Here is a 13,457-nt window from a genome sequence, read left to right as displayed (position 1 = left end):
AACCACTGCATAAATATCACAACTCATCGCGCGCGCGCTGTACTGAATTTACGAAAGAACTTATAAAGACACTCTCGTCCAAATTCACCGTCGCGTGCCACCAATTCGGTGGAAAGTAAATCGATTCGCCTGCGTTCACCGTGCACTCTAAAATTCCACCCTCACCGTCGCGCACGTCCCCCCGGCGCAGCGCCTCCAGCGCCCACGCGTACGCCGTCACGTTGGGATCGAAATTCGGTGTCGCGTCCGGCGGCGCCAAGAACCAATGCTTCCTCCCGATCAAACTCTCCGACCACCCCGGCCCATGCGTGTGCATCGGCACTCCGCTAAACTGTCCCCCCACGCCGAACGAATACGCCACGTTCGCGTCGCCGACGTATTCTAAATCGTCGTACGCCCCGAAGAGCGTCTCGAATCCGTTCGACATCGTCCCATCGCTCTCCACGTGATCACCGAACCAGTACCATATCTCGCTCGCGTCTTCCTTTCCATCCGTTCTCCTCTTCGCCGCCACGTCCTCCTCGACGTATCCTCGCAGGCTCTTCCGAAGTTTTCCGCGCGAGTGCGCGTTCGCGCTGCTCAGCGTCACCGTCGCCGCGCCCAGCTCCCGAAGCAGCGCCCCTCTTTCGACGCGCTCGACGAACCCCGTTCGCCGCGCGCCGAGCCCGGTGACGACCACCGGCGTCTCCGCGCTCTCGAACGTGCGCGCGAACGTCTCGAGCGAGAGCTCGTCGACCGACGCGCGCGGGACGGTGCACGGTCGTCCATCGAACGGCGGCGAACGAAAGCGTCTCCAGTCGCGATCGCTCGCGCGCGCGCGCGCGATTCGCGTCAGAAGGACGCAGACGAACGCGAGCGCGCGCGTCGCCGCGCGGGCGGTGACGCGCGGCATGCGGCGCGACGCGACGGCGGATGACGCGAAAACGCGACGCATCTTAGATTCCGCAGACAAAGGCGCGGCGTCGCGATGGGGCGACGTCGAGGCGCGCGCGCGGCGTGGAGGCGCGCGAGCGCGGGCGCGATGGCGACCGCGGCGTTCGCGCGCGCGTGGACGCGCGCGATGGCGGACGCGGGGTCGATGACGTCGGGATTTCAACGACCCGAGGCTTCGCCCGCGGTGCCGCTGCGCGCGACGCGCGGACGCGCGACGGCGGACGCGGACGCGGTGACGCAGGTGCACTTGGCGCCGACGGGCGCGGGCGAGATGAGCGTGGTTTGGGCGACGCGCGAGGCGCTGGACGAGGACGCGGCGGTGGAGTACTACGCGAGCGCGAGCGACGGGAGACAAAGACGACGCGCGGAGGCGATGAGCGCGTCGTACACGACGCAGTTGTGCGTCGGATCGCCGACGGCATTCGTGCCGCGCATGGGAACGACACCGGCGGTGGATCCGGGGGTGCTGATGACGTTGGCGAACACGTCGGCGTGGGCGGACGCCGACGCTTCAAACTATCGCTCGGTGCGGACGTTCGAGGATGTGATTCCGAGCGCTTTCTGGACGGACGCGCCGATGTCTAAGGGGGTGTGTTTGGATTACGCCAATCCCGACGCCGTGTATCACTCGCCGATCGTGCACACGGCGAAGATGACGGGATTGATGGCTGGAGAGCGGTATTCGTACGCGCTGCCAGGGAGCGAGACGACGAGAAGCTTCAGGGCGCCGAAGACGCCGAAGAAGCACGGGAAGGAGACGACAAAAATAGCCGTTGTGGGCGATACGGGTCAGACGGACGTGACGCGGGAGGTGCTGACGCACGTTCGAGACGCTTTGGGGGACTCAGAGTTGTTGATACACACAGGAGACGTGTCGTACGCGGATGGCTTCGCGCCAAGATGGGATAGTTTCGGCACCCTGAGCGAATTCTTGCTGGATGGTATGCCGATGTTGACCGTGCCTGGAAATCACGACGTGGCGCAAAATGGAATGGATCTCGTGTCCTACATGGCGCGATATCCCTCCCCTTACACAGCATCGAAGAGTCCATCGCAACTGTTTTGGTCTCACGAAGTCGGTCAGGCGCACATCATTGGTTTGAATAGCTACGCCAACTCGCAGACTGGGGTGTACGATGGTGCTGATACGCCTCAGATGGCGTGGTTACGCAAAGATTTAGCCACCATCAATCGGCAGTATACCCCTTGGGTCGTCGTCGTGTTTCACGCGCCTTGGTACAATTCCAACCGAGGACACTTCAAAGAGGCTGAACGTATGAGAAAAGCGCTCGAGCAAATCCTTTTCGACGCGGGCGTTGATCTCGTGTTCAATGGCCACGTGCATGCCTACGAAAGGTCCCATCCGGTGCACGACTTTCACGTGCATGAGTGCGGTCCCGTGCACGTCGTCGTCGGCGACGGAGGAAATTACGAAGGCCCGTACGGTAATTCCTGGATGGAACCTCAGCCGTCGTATAGCGCGTTCAGGGAGGGTTCTTTCGGTGCGGGCTCGCTCACGATTCATAACGACACTCACGCGACCTGGGAGTGGCGCCGAACGACTTGCGTAGCGAACACGACGAGCGCGCAGACGTACTTTGAAAGAACTGGAGAGGCAAGCACATGCCGCACCATCCCAGACATCTCCGCCCAGGCGATGGAGCCCGTCGATGTGGCTATATTCCGTCGTGACGTGGATGTCTGTCCAAACAAATTGGCTGGAACCGCGGCGAGAACGGGCGCGTCACAGACACCTTACATACCGGAATCGAGCACTACTGCGCTCTCCATTGCCCTCGTCGCCATCCTCCTCCTTTGGCTCGCCACGAGCGTCGCCTTGATTCGCGCATTGAAGACCACGCGAGACTTAAGAATGCGAATTTATCGTTCGCCTCGATTGCTCTCTACCGATGAAGATGAATTCAACGATGGTGAATTTTCCGCCGTCGGCTTGAAGGATTTTAACACGTTGTAAATTGATGTAAAAATTGCGTTTAAATACAACAGTGCGCGTTCGCGTGATTTAATTCGGAGACCAATCGGAAGCATCGTCTCGTCCGCGACGCTCACCACCGCCTCCACCGTACTCGTCGCGAGCATCGCCTCTGCGGAGACCTCTTCCTTCGTCGCGTTCATCTCGGCGCGTGTACGAGTACCCGCCGGTCGTCCCTCGCCGATCCACCTGCCTATTCACAACGTCACGGTCGCGTCGCATCGCCGACGGCGACGCTCCTCGACGGCGTTCTTGAAACCAGTTGATAATCTTACTCGCCGGCAGCTTGGTTGCCTGTCGTACGCTCTCGATCAGGGCGTCGTCGGGATACTGCGTCATGGCGTACACCTTTTCCAGCGTCGCCACGTTCGACGATCCCAACCTCGTCTTCTTGTACGACTTATACGCCGGCATCCCACCCGGACCGCGCGCTCCAGATCCCTTCGCCTCATCCGCCGCGTCTCGCTTTGCCTTGGCTTGCGCGCGCGCCTCGCGCTCCGCCGCCGCCGCCGCCGCCGCCTCATCCTCCTGCACTAACTCTTCCGCAAACTTCTTCGCGAGCGTCTCGGCGCGATGTCCATTGCGCTTTAACCATCCCAGAACCTCGTGTCGCTCCAATTCCAGCTCGCGACACAGCTCTCGAACCTCAACCTTGCGCCGTCCCCGCGCGAGCGCGCGCTCGAGCGCCCTCGTCTTGTGCCGTGGGATCGCTTGCGCCGCCTCCGCGTCCGCGTTCTGCCGTTCAAACTGCTCGAACAGATCTTCCCAGTTCGAACTCGACCCTTCGTCGCGCTCTTCCGTCCCGCGCGTCATCACGCGCGTCGCACGCGTCGCATTCGTCGTCGAAAAAGCGAACGCGCCGCCGCCACCGGGACACCGCGCGCGCGTCGTCGTCGCCGTCGCGCACCGCGCGTCGCGCGTCGACCGAGCGAATCGCGCGTGCGCGATGCACGTCGCGCTTCGCACCGTCGTCGCGCATCGAGTCGTCGCCATCGCGCGCGTCGGACGTCGACCAATGCCGTCGCGGCACTCGACGACTCGATGCGCGGCGACGCCGGCGCGTGATGTCGAGCGCGAGCGCGACGGACGACGACGACGGCGACGGAAACGACGACGACGCGCGCGATCGCTCGAGCGAGTCCGACTCGGAACGCGACGCGCGGAGCGTCGAGCTCGGGACGGCGCCGTTGCTCGGGACGCCTCGCGAAGACGGAACGCGCGACGACTTGGACGCGTCGGGGCGGCGCGCGAGCGCGAGGGAGGTCGTGCGCGAGCACGGATGGGTGCTCGGGGCGTTCGCGCTGTCGCTGGTCGTGACGACGATGTCGATGTCGGTGCCGTTTCCATTTCTGAGCCAAGAGTTCGCGCGAGCGGGACTCGACGCGACGCGGGTGGGAGCGACGTTCGCGGCGTTGCCGTTCGGCGTGCTCGTGGTGTCGCCGACGATCGCACCGAGGGTACTGTGGCGGTTCGACGCGACGATGGTGGCGAAATATTCGCTCTTGGGGCAGGCGGCGTGCGTATTGGCGACGAGCGCGTTCGCGGGACGAGCGCGCTGGAGAGTTTGGTTGGTGTGTAGGTTGTTTCAGGGATTTTTCAACGCGTTGACGAGCGTGACAATGCTGTGCGTGGTGACGCGAGCGGCGCCAGATGCGGTGAGCATCACAAGCGGGTTGCAAGAAGTAGCCGCGGGCTTCGGGACTCTCTTTGGGCCGATTTTCGGTGGATTTTTGTACGACATTCATTCGTCGCCAAAGTTACCTCTGATGGCGAACGGCGCCGCCATTTTGCTGTCAATTCCTCCAGTGATGTACGCGATGCGTCGACTCGACGGTCGCGACGACCGTGGTCAAATGTCCGGGCCCTCGCAGGAGGAAAGGCCGAGTTATGCTCGCGTGCTTCGTCGGCCGACTTTCTTGGCCGCCGCCTTGGCCGAACTTGTCGTGTCCACGAGTTTCGGCGGGATTCCGACCACTCTTCCGCTATATCTTCATCAAACGCTGAACTTTTCACCAGCTACGATTGGCTTGGTGTACTCGTTACTCGCTGGGCTGTATGCGCTCGTGACGCCGATCGTTGGCATTGTTTCGCACACTCCGAACTCAAAAGTGGGCGACATCGTACTGTGCCTCATCGGCATGGCGTCCATGTCAGTCGCACACTTTTTCTTCGGCCCTTCGTCTTTGCTAGGATTGCCTGATCCACTGAGTGCGACGGCCCGAAGGCGGCTTTGCGTGTGGTTTCCAAGCGTTGTTTACGGGGTCGGAAGCGCCTTTGCGTTTGTACCGCTCTTGCCCTTGATGCAAGCGTCTGTCAGAAACGACGGACCAAAGTACGCAGATTTAGCAAACGGACTTTTCGTGAGCTGCTACTTTTTTGGAGAAATGCTCGGTCAGTTATTCGGTTCTTCCTTGGTGCACGAGCTCGGATACCCGGCCGCGAGCACGGCGTGGGCATTTGCCATCATCGCCAGCGCGAGCGGTTTCGTGCTGGTAGAGTTCGGAGCGGGCTTGGCGAAGCGTCTCCGCTCTTCCGTATCGCGCGTTCGCTCGATGAGCGATTCTTTGGATTCAATGTTGTAATGATTAGTGTAAAAAGGTTCTTGCTGTGGGTCTGCCGGGATGCGCGCGTTTCACCATTTTCGTCGGTCTGCGTCTCTCCTTTAATCACAAAACCTAAATTGTCTGTCCGTCTAATACTATGTCGACACTCACAAAGTCGTCCCCCGCCATAAAATTTCCACGATAACGCGAGAAATTTTAACGGTAAGACTTTTGGAAGCGCGCGCGGGCACCGCGACCGCCAGCCTTCTTCGGCTCCATGCGGCGCGGATCCGCGACGAGCAAGGTTCTGTCGTACGCCAACAAAAGGTCCTTGATCTCCTTCTTGCTCGCCTCATCGACATACTTCTGGTAATACGCCACGAGAGACTTCGCAATCGCCTGACGCACGGCGTACATTTGCGACACGTGTCCGCCACCCTTCACGCGAATGCGAATGTCCACGTTCGCGAATCGCTCCTTACCGAGCAACAGAATGGGTTCGACCGCCTTGAGTCGGAGCGTGTCCGGCTGCACGAGATCGATCGGGACACCGTTAAGGCGAATCAAGCCCTTGCCCCGCTTCGTGTGCGCCACGGCGACGGCAGTTTTCTGCGCGAGAAGAGCGTTTCGGCGTCAGTCGAGTCCAAACCCAAGCCCTAGCGGATCGCACGCCGCGAAACCATCCCGCACGAGCGCCTCCCACCGATGACGCCGCGTCGCGAACGACGCGCGATACGAGAGATGCGATTACGAGTCACCGATCGATGCGCGACGACGTACCTTGCGCCCGAAGGTTTGCACGCTCTGCGTCGAGAAAGATCGTCCGAGGACGTCGCGGTTAGGGTCAATACGCACGAGACGATGACGCGACGATGCGCGCGAGGCGAGTCGAAGCGCGCGCGCGCGAACGAACGAACGACGCGAAGGTTGTTTCTGTCGTTCGACGCGAGGTCGGGACGCACCATTTGGTCAGCCATGATGGACGGCGCGTCGGTGAAAGACGGATCGAAACGCGCGCGTCGCCGGATGGGCGAGACGCGAGCCCAAAACCCTAGATCGGTTTATCGCGATCGAGCGTAAATAATGCGTAAAGAACCTGAATGAGTGTCCATCAATGGACAGGTACCGAACGAGACGACGACGCCGCGGCGAGGCGCGGGAGGAACCAGCGGAGCTTGGGCGCGAGGGCGACGTCGTCGACGCGCGGGGCGGGCGCGAGGGCGAGGACGTTTTCGCCCGGATGGGAGACGCGGTGAAGGCGCGCGGATTGAGCGTTAGCGATGGCGGTGAAGTAGACGTCGAAGAAGTTTTCGGCGAGACGAGCGATGAGCTCGATGAACTCGTCGGCGTCGATCTCGCCGGCGTCGTCGCCGACGACTTGCAGCTGGCTGAGCGCGAAGGCGTGCTGCACGGCGAGCGGCGAGAGAAGGTGATGATCGGCGTCGTTGAAAGTGACGATGTCGATGTTGCGGCATAGTTGCATGAGCTCTTTGAGATCCATGGTCTCCAGACCGCCACCGATGGCGGATTTCGCCTCCGCGGCGGCGTATCGCACGAAGACGGATCGGATGTCGGCTTGAAACGCGTCGAGCGCGGCTCTTGCCGAGCGAAATCGCATTCGCGTGCGGAACTCTTCGACGTCCACCGAGTGTGCGCGTGGATAGACGATATCTTTGATGAAACGGCTCGCTGTGAGCCCGAAATTATCCATCCGCACGCCGCATTGCTTCGCCAAACGCAGTATGCCGCAAATGAACTCGGGCATGATCAACGTCCGGTCGCTGTTGGACAAATCTCGGTTCTTCACCTTTCTGCCGCGATCGTCGGTGACCCAGTTGAGTCTTATGAACAATAACTCCGCGCTCGATTTCACGAGCTGATGCCTGGGATGCGGTCCGATGAGTTTACAGTCCTTCACAAACGTCATCCAATCCGATAGCGTCATGCTCCCCAACTCGGCGGCGGTGATGTTCTCATCGAAAGGCTTCGTCATGCTCGAGTAGTACTTGAATATATTCCGTATTGCTGGATAGTGTTCAAGTAAGTGTTTCTCGACTTCTTTCATGTTAGTTCCTCCGGCCTCTCGTTTGAGGAGGTCTCTGGACTCGTGCGCCACCGCGCCGAAGACGGAGCCAAATTCTTCGGATATTTGCTCCGTCGGATCGTAATCTTCAACGGCGTCAACCTCAGACTCAGATCCTTCGTCATCGATGCCTGCACCATTTGCGCTCTCGTCGAGGCGATTCGACGCGTTCGCTCTCAACAACTCAGCCTCAATCAGCGCGCGCTGTGCTCGCATTAATTCTAGCGCGCCGCGAAACTTTTCGACGGACCTCGGACTGAGCGGTCGCGAGCGTAAAACCTCCAAAGCCTCTCGGGCGTCTCGAGCGCACTTAATCCGCACGCGAGTACGGGGTGGAAGCTCTAGATCGTCACCATCGTCTGCAAAGGCGCTGATATCACCGTTATCACTCGTCGAGGTCGATGACTCAGTCTCGCCGCGAGCGCCTTCGAACGAGTGCTCCGGAGACGCGGGTGCTGCTGGTTCAACAACCACTCGAGGCAACAATGCCTCTCGTGGCGCGCTCGGAGTGAACCTTTTACGGTGTAGCCCAGTATCGACTTTGGCGGTTACCGATTTCAATCGCTCACGCGTCCTCTTCCATCGTCTCCCACCGCTCGAGTCACGCTCTCCAGACAAGTTCTCTCGCCGTAGCAAAAGTTGTGGGTCACATTCGCGTCGCGCGCTGAGCTCACGAAGCAAGTCGTTCGTACGATTTTTTCGATGCCCGAGAATGAGCAGCTGTTTCGTTCTCGCGCTTTGCATCGAGAGTGCGGCGATAAGTGGGGAGTGTTTCTGTTTCTGTCGGCAAACTATCTATTTCCGTACTTCATTGACTGACAACAAGCTGCCTACTATACTCGCGTATGGTCACGAGCGTGACTGCTTGACTAATTCAAGCCAGCGTGACGACGTTTCCGACGACTAAAATGCACGGAGATAGAGACTCACCGGACGTTTTCTCGACGATATCCCGCAACGAGCCGAACCACGAACGCTCGTCCGGTTGCATCCCGTTTCGAATCACGCAGCACGGCGTCGTCGGTGACTTATTCCCTTCCCGCGTGAGCGATTCGACGACTATTGGAAGTGTCCTCCCAACCATCAGAAATACGCACGTGTCGATTCCAGCGAACGCGGCAAAATCGATCGAATTTGGATCGTGCGCGCTCGTCACGGAAAAGTGCCGTCCCAACTCTCGATCCGTCAACGGAATCCCCACGCTCAGCGGCGCGCTCAACGCCGACGATATTCCAGGAATCATAGTCGTGTGCACTCCATGCTTTCGCAGCGCCGCGATCTCGTCGCTGACGCGCGCAAACACGCTCGGACACCCACCTTTCAGTCGCGCCACGCGCTTACCGCTTCGCGCGAGCTCCACCAACAACTCGCATATATCGCTCTGCGTCCAAGACTTCGCCGACCCACCCCTCTTCCCTACGCTCACGAACTCCGCGTTCGCCTTCGTCGCGAGCGCCAGCACGTCCTCGGAAGACCCACCCAAATCGTCGTAGACGACGACGTCCGCGTTCGCGAGCGCCCTCGCCGCGCCCATCGTCAGCGCGTCCACGCCTCCCGGCCCCGCCCCGACGAGGCACACGCTTCCCATCGACGTCGACGCCTCGTTTTCGTCCCGCGCGCGCGCCCGCGCGTCGCCGTCGCGCGTCGCCGTCGGTCTCACCGTCGCCCGCCGTCCACCGTCCCGCGTTCGTCGACGCCTCGCGCGGACGTCGACCGCGCGCGGCGCCGACGCCGACGCGCTCGAGCGCGCCGGCATCGCCATCGCCGTCGCGAGGCGGCGCGATCGCCCCCGCGCGGCGGCGCGACGCGACGTGACGACGTCGTCACGTTTCGGCAGCACTTCGCGACGCCGTCGATGGCGACGGCGCGCGCGCGCGTCGTCGCGCGCGCGGCCGATCGCGGGCGCGGACGAGGCGGCCGAGGCGGTCGCGGACGCGGACGCGGCGGACGCGGGCGCGGACGGGCGTCGTACGTCGAGCGACGGCCGCGCGAGGCGAAACCGTTGACGAGCGCGCAACTGGAGAAACTCGCGGCGCGCGCGGCGGACGAGCGCGCGCACTGGATCGCGGAGTGCGAGGCGGCGCGAAGCGGCGTGGGTGGTGCGCGCTCGCACGGACGGTGCGCTGTGGACGCGGTGGAGACGCTGTTCGAACGACGGGACGAGCGGGACGGGGACGCGTCGGCGTACGAAGACGTCGGCGCGCGCGCGCTCGGCGTCGAGGAAGGATACGCCGGGATCGATGGCGATGTGGAGGCGTTGGAGACGACATTAGGGGTGCCGGGGATGGTGGTGGAGAATTTACGGCGGATGGGGATGCGGAAGCTGACCGTCGTGCAGCGATACGCGATGCCGCTCGCGGGACCGCGAGGAGTAGACGTGCTGTGTAACGCGCCGACGGGGAGCGGGAAGACGGCGGCTTTCATGCTTCCGCTCATCTCGAGATTGGTCAGAGAGAGCGCGGAGGCGCCGACGGAGGCAGAGGTTGTCGATGGAGAGTTTGGGGTGCCGGCGAGACCGAAGGTCCTCGTCTTGGCGCCGACGAGGGAGCTGGCGCTGCAAATTCATATGGAGACTCGAAAGTTTATCTTCGGGACGCCTCTGTGGTGCGCGTGCGCGTACGGGGGATCGTCTATTAAACCACAGCTGGAGGAACTGGCGTTTGCGCCGGAGATTATCGTCGCCACGCCGGGAAGATTGTTGTCCATGGTGCGAGAAGACGCGCGCTACGTGGATTTGTCGGGCGTCCAGACACTCGTGATGGACGAAGCCGATCGCATGCTCGACATGGGTTTCGAGCCACAGCTCAACGAACTTCTCGGGGACTACGGCATTCCGGCCAAGAACGAGCGTCAGACTCTAATGTTCTCCGCGACGTTTCCGCCGCAAGTTTTGCGGCTCGCGAGTTATTACATGCGCGCGCCTCCCCACGCTGCGCGGGTCATCTGCGGCCGCGTCGGATCGACCGTCGCAAACATTAAGCAGGTTCTCATCGAGACTCCACATTTGAGGGAACAAAAGTTGCCATATTTACTGCGCGTATTAGAAGCCGTCGAGGCAAAGCGCGAGAACGACGGCGAAGATGTCGGTTTGACGTTGATTTTCTGCAAGCAAAAAGGCACCGCCGAGTGGTTGCGGCAACAAATCGTCGAAGTCACTCCCTCGCTCGCGGTCGAAGAGCTGCACGGGTCGCTCACGCAAGGTGCGAGACTTCGCGCGTTGGATGCGTTCGCAACCGGCGCCGCGAAAATACTAGTCGCCACCGACGTCGCGGCCAGAGGCTTGGACATGCCGGATGTCAACCACGTCATAAATTTCGACATGCCGACGAAGAAGAGTGAATTCGACGATTACATTCACCGTATCGGTCGAACCGGTCGCGCAGGGCGCAAAGGCATCGCCACTTCTTTCTACATCCCCGGTTTCGCCGAGGACATAGGCAATGGACCCATTTACGAAAATTTAAAGCTCGTGTTTGAGGAAACGCAGAACGAACTTCCGGGATGGTTTCTGCAATCGCGTGATGCGCGAGGGTCTGTGGGAGGCATTAGCTCGGCTTACGATAGAGGATTCAAAGGCGGTCGCGCGCGTAGATTTTAAAAACTAGATGCTGATGTAACTACAAAGTCGTCGCCGGCTACAGAGGCGAAGTCGTCACGTTAAATCTCCTAAAACTTCCCGTTGTACTTCCCATCCGTCAGCTTTCCGACGACTGGATACTTATCCTCAAATTTCCCCACCCACTGATTCAGCGCATCTCGCTCGCTCGCCGCGAAATCCCCCACGTCGGCGCATAAATTTTCCTTCTCCAGGCTCACCTTGCCCAGCGCTCGCGAGCAGTCGATCCCAGTGAACGCGTTGTACGGTCCACCTTTTCCGTAAAAGTCCCTCCCACGCGTGACGTCGAACACGATGCCTTTCGCGGCGAGCAGTATTGGCTTCGCGGGGTCGCTCCCGTCGTACGCGCGCAACGCAGCCGTCGTCAAGTCGCCCTTTGGCATGGGCTCGGGAAAAGTCTCATCGTCCTCGTCCTCGTCTTCGTCGTCGCCGCGCGTCACCGCGCCGCGCTTGGGGATTAAGAAGAGGCGCAAGACGTATATACATGCGATGGTGACCGCTATGGAGGTCCACGAGGCCGAGATCGATCGCACGACGTCGGACCAGGGAGAATTCATGACGCCGCGACGGCTCGCGGCGCAGAGTGCGGCACCGACGCGAGGAACGAGTCGGAGAAGCATATTACCGTTCGTTATTTCAACACTAAGACTTGAGAGCCATCGCGAAGTTTCTTCATGACGAGCAAGTTTTTGATCGCTTCCTTGAGCTCCTCGGCACCGGCGGTGCTGTTCAACAAGCCTTTCTTGCGACACGTCTTCGTGATGAGCTTGACGGTGGTGCTGTCGGGATTTTTGCGCACGACGTCGATGATCACAGCCTGGATCGGAGATTGTTTCGGTGCCGTCGGTGGCGCGACGCGTGCTGTCTTGGCCAGTGGCGCGGCGGTGTCGACGTCGCTCGCGCTCCGCTTGACGCCGATGGAGGACGCCGACGCGGATTTCGCCATCGGTTGCGCAGCCGCTTCGGCTTTTTCCTCAGCCTCCAATTTTTTGCTTCTTTCGACGAAAGAGCCGACGACCTTGGCGGCGATATCGTCGTTGTCCGGGTTAAAATCTTCCTCGAGTTCGGAGTCTGAGTCGGAATCGCTAAACTGACCGGCTTGCATTTTTTCTTGCTTGCCGAGCAACTTTTTCACGGCTAAACCTTCTTCATCTAATCCCTCGTCCTCCGCATCGCTGTCTGCGTGCGTCTTCGTCGGGTCTTTCGGTGCCTCTTCGTCCTCTGGAATCGCGACGTCATCCTCGTCGTCGTCCCACTCCTCGTCGTGCTCCCAATCCTCGCCTCCTTCGTCCTGACTTTTGCGCGCCGGCTTGCCCGATTTCTTCCCGGTGTCGTCTTCGTCGTCGCTATCGAGACCGACGCCTTGAATCGCCTTTTTCTTCCCTTTCTTTGCCTTAAAAGCGTCCTCTTCATCGCTCGATTCGTCCCTCTGCTCACCTCTATCGCCGTCGCTCTCGTCGTCCGAGTACCCCGGTTCGTCCACCGTTCGATCCATGCGTCCCCACGCCTCGCCCACCGCGCGTTTCCCCGCCTCCATCCTCGCCTCCGCCTCTTCCAGCGTGAACACTCGCCGCTGTACGTTATGCGTGAACGTATACCAGTCCTCACACGGCATCGCCACGAATTCTCGCACCGTCGCCGTCGCTTCATCCCTGTGCGACATGAGCACAAAGTACGAAGCGCTCTGCGCGTCTCGCGTCCCCGTGTACGCGCCCTTGTTCCCCTTTTTCCCTCCCGTGAGCACCAACGCGTTCCCACTCGCATCGCTCTTCGCGTGTCGCATCTGCCACTCCACCGGCGCGCGCTCTCCCACGCTGAACACCGGCGTGCGTTCTCCCTTAAATCGTCCCACGACGTACTTGCGCGTCGGATGCGTCGTCGCTCGCAGCGCGTACGCTCGCGTCAACCGCGCGACGTACTCTTCGTCTTTCGCGCACGGCGCGTCTTCCCGCAGCGTCGCGCCGTCGTCGTTCGTTCCTCGCGCGCTCAGCGCGATCTCAAACCCGGCGTACGACGTCGACAGCGCGTCGCGCACGTCCCGACGCGCCTTCGTGAGCGCCTCGATCGCGGCGCGCACCGTCGGCGCGCGCGCGTCGATGGCGAGGCGCGTCGCGTCGCGTTCGCCGGGGAATCGCACGCGCACGTCGATCGTCGACGCGGGCGCGTCGTGCGCGCGCTTCGGCGGCATCGCGCGACGCAGACCGGGCGAACGCGGCGATGTGACGCGCGGATTCGCGCGGATTCGCTTTTTACGTCTCTCGTGCTCACAACGACGCTACGCGCTTCTAA

At 61.2% G+C, this 13,457-nt stretch overlaps 10 protein-coding genes across 10 annotated transcripts; 3 read left to right on the top strand and 7 right to left on the bottom strand.

Annotated features, from left to right (window-relative positions):
• Positions 1–16: 16 nt before the first annotated feature.
• OSTLU_31860 (predicted protein) lies at positions 17–427 on the bottom strand (the record flags this gene model as incomplete). Its single annotated transcript, XM_001417798.1, has 1 exon — positions 17–427. One exon carries the CDS (start codon positions 425–427, stop codon positions 17–19), a length of 411 nt encoding a protein of 136 aa, XP_001417835.1.
• Positions 428–1,555: 1,128 nt separating this feature from the next.
• OSTLU_2983 (predicted protein) lies at positions 1,556–2,491 on the top strand (the record flags this gene model as incomplete). Its single annotated transcript, XM_001418039.1, has 1 exon — positions 1,556–2,491. A coding segment is annotated over one exon (936 nt), but the record flags the coding sequence as incomplete, so codon positions are not given.
• A 465-nt stretch (positions 2,492–2,956) lies between these two features.
• Positions 2,957–3,340, bottom strand: OSTLU_15538 (predicted protein; the record flags this gene model as incomplete). Its single annotated transcript, XM_001417797.1, has 1 exon — positions 2,957–3,340. The coding sequence occupies one exon, from the start codon at positions 3,338–3,340 to the stop codon at positions 2,957–2,959; it is 384 nt and encodes a 127-aa protein (XP_001417834.1).
• Positions 3,341–4,254: 914 nt separating this feature from the next.
• Positions 4,255–5,508, top strand: OSTLU_31857 (MFS family transporter: multidrug efflux; the record flags this gene model as incomplete). The annotated part of the gene is made up of 1 exon (XM_001418038.1): positions 4,255–5,508. The coding sequence occupies one exon, from the start codon at positions 4,255–4,257 to the stop codon at positions 5,506–5,508; it is 1,254 nt and encodes a 417-aa protein (XP_001418075.1).
• A 63-nt stretch (positions 5,509–5,571) lies between these two features.
• Positions 5,572–6,434, bottom strand: RPS16 (Ribosomal protein S16, component of cytosolic 80S ribosome and 40S small subunit; the record flags this gene model as incomplete). The annotated part of the gene is made up of 3 exons (XM_001417796.1): positions 5,572–6,078; positions 6,250–6,273; positions 6,432–6,434. The coding sequence occupies 3 exons, from the start codon at positions 6,432–6,434 to the stop codon at positions 5,686–5,688; spliced, it is 420 nt and encodes a 139-aa protein (XP_001417833.1). The 3' UTR covers positions 5,572–5,685.
• Positions 6,435–6,580: 146 nt separating this feature from the next.
• Positions 6,581–8,296, bottom strand: OSTLU_31855 (predicted protein; the record flags this gene model as incomplete). The annotated part of the gene is made up of 1 exon (XM_001417795.1): positions 6,581–8,296. The coding sequence occupies one exon, from the start codon at positions 8,294–8,296 to the stop codon at positions 6,581–6,583; it is 1,716 nt and encodes a 571-aa protein (XP_001417832.1).
• A 130-nt stretch (positions 8,297–8,426) lies between these two features.
• Positions 8,427–9,140, bottom strand: OSTLU_94394 (predicted protein; the record flags this gene model as incomplete). The annotated part of the gene is made up of 1 exon (XM_001417794.1): positions 8,427–9,140. The coding sequence occupies one exon, from the start codon at positions 9,138–9,140 to the stop codon at positions 8,427–8,429; it is 714 nt and encodes a 237-aa protein (XP_001417831.1).
• Positions 9,141–9,836: 696 nt separating this feature from the next.
• Positions 9,837–11,150, top strand: OSTLU_38897 (predicted protein; the record flags this gene model as incomplete). The annotated part of the gene is made up of 1 exon (XM_001418037.1): positions 9,837–11,150. One exon carries the CDS (start codon positions 9,837–9,839, stop codon positions 11,148–11,150), a length of 1,314 nt encoding a protein of 437 aa, XP_001418074.1.
• A 68-nt stretch (positions 11,151–11,218) lies between these two features.
• On the bottom strand, positions 11,219–11,551 carry OSTLU_38393 (predicted protein; the record flags this gene model as incomplete). Its single annotated transcript, XM_001417793.1, has 1 exon — positions 11,219–11,551. One exon carries the CDS (start codon positions 11,549–11,551, stop codon positions 11,219–11,221), a length of 333 nt encoding a protein of 110 aa, XP_001417830.1.
• A 248-nt stretch (positions 11,552–11,799) lies between these two features.
• Positions 11,800–13,356, bottom strand: OSTLU_94390 (predicted protein; the record flags this gene model as incomplete). Its single annotated transcript, XM_001417792.1, has 1 exon — positions 11,800–13,356. The coding sequence occupies one exon, from the start codon at positions 13,354–13,356 to the stop codon at positions 11,800–11,802; it is 1,557 nt and encodes a 518-aa protein (XP_001417829.1).
• Positions 13,357–13,457: the final 101 nt, after the last annotated feature.

Source organism: Ostreococcus lucimarinus, chromosome 5, assembly GCF_000092065.1.
Source record: "Ostreococcus lucimarinus CCE9901 chromosome 5, complete sequence".
Classification (NCBI taxonomy): domain Eukaryota; kingdom Viridiplantae; phylum Chlorophyta; class Mamiellophyceae; order Mamiellales; family Bathycoccaceae; genus Ostreococcus; species Ostreococcus sp. 'lucimarinus'.
Note: the sequence above shows the minus strand (reverse complement) of the source record. Positions and strands in the feature narration are given on the sequence as shown.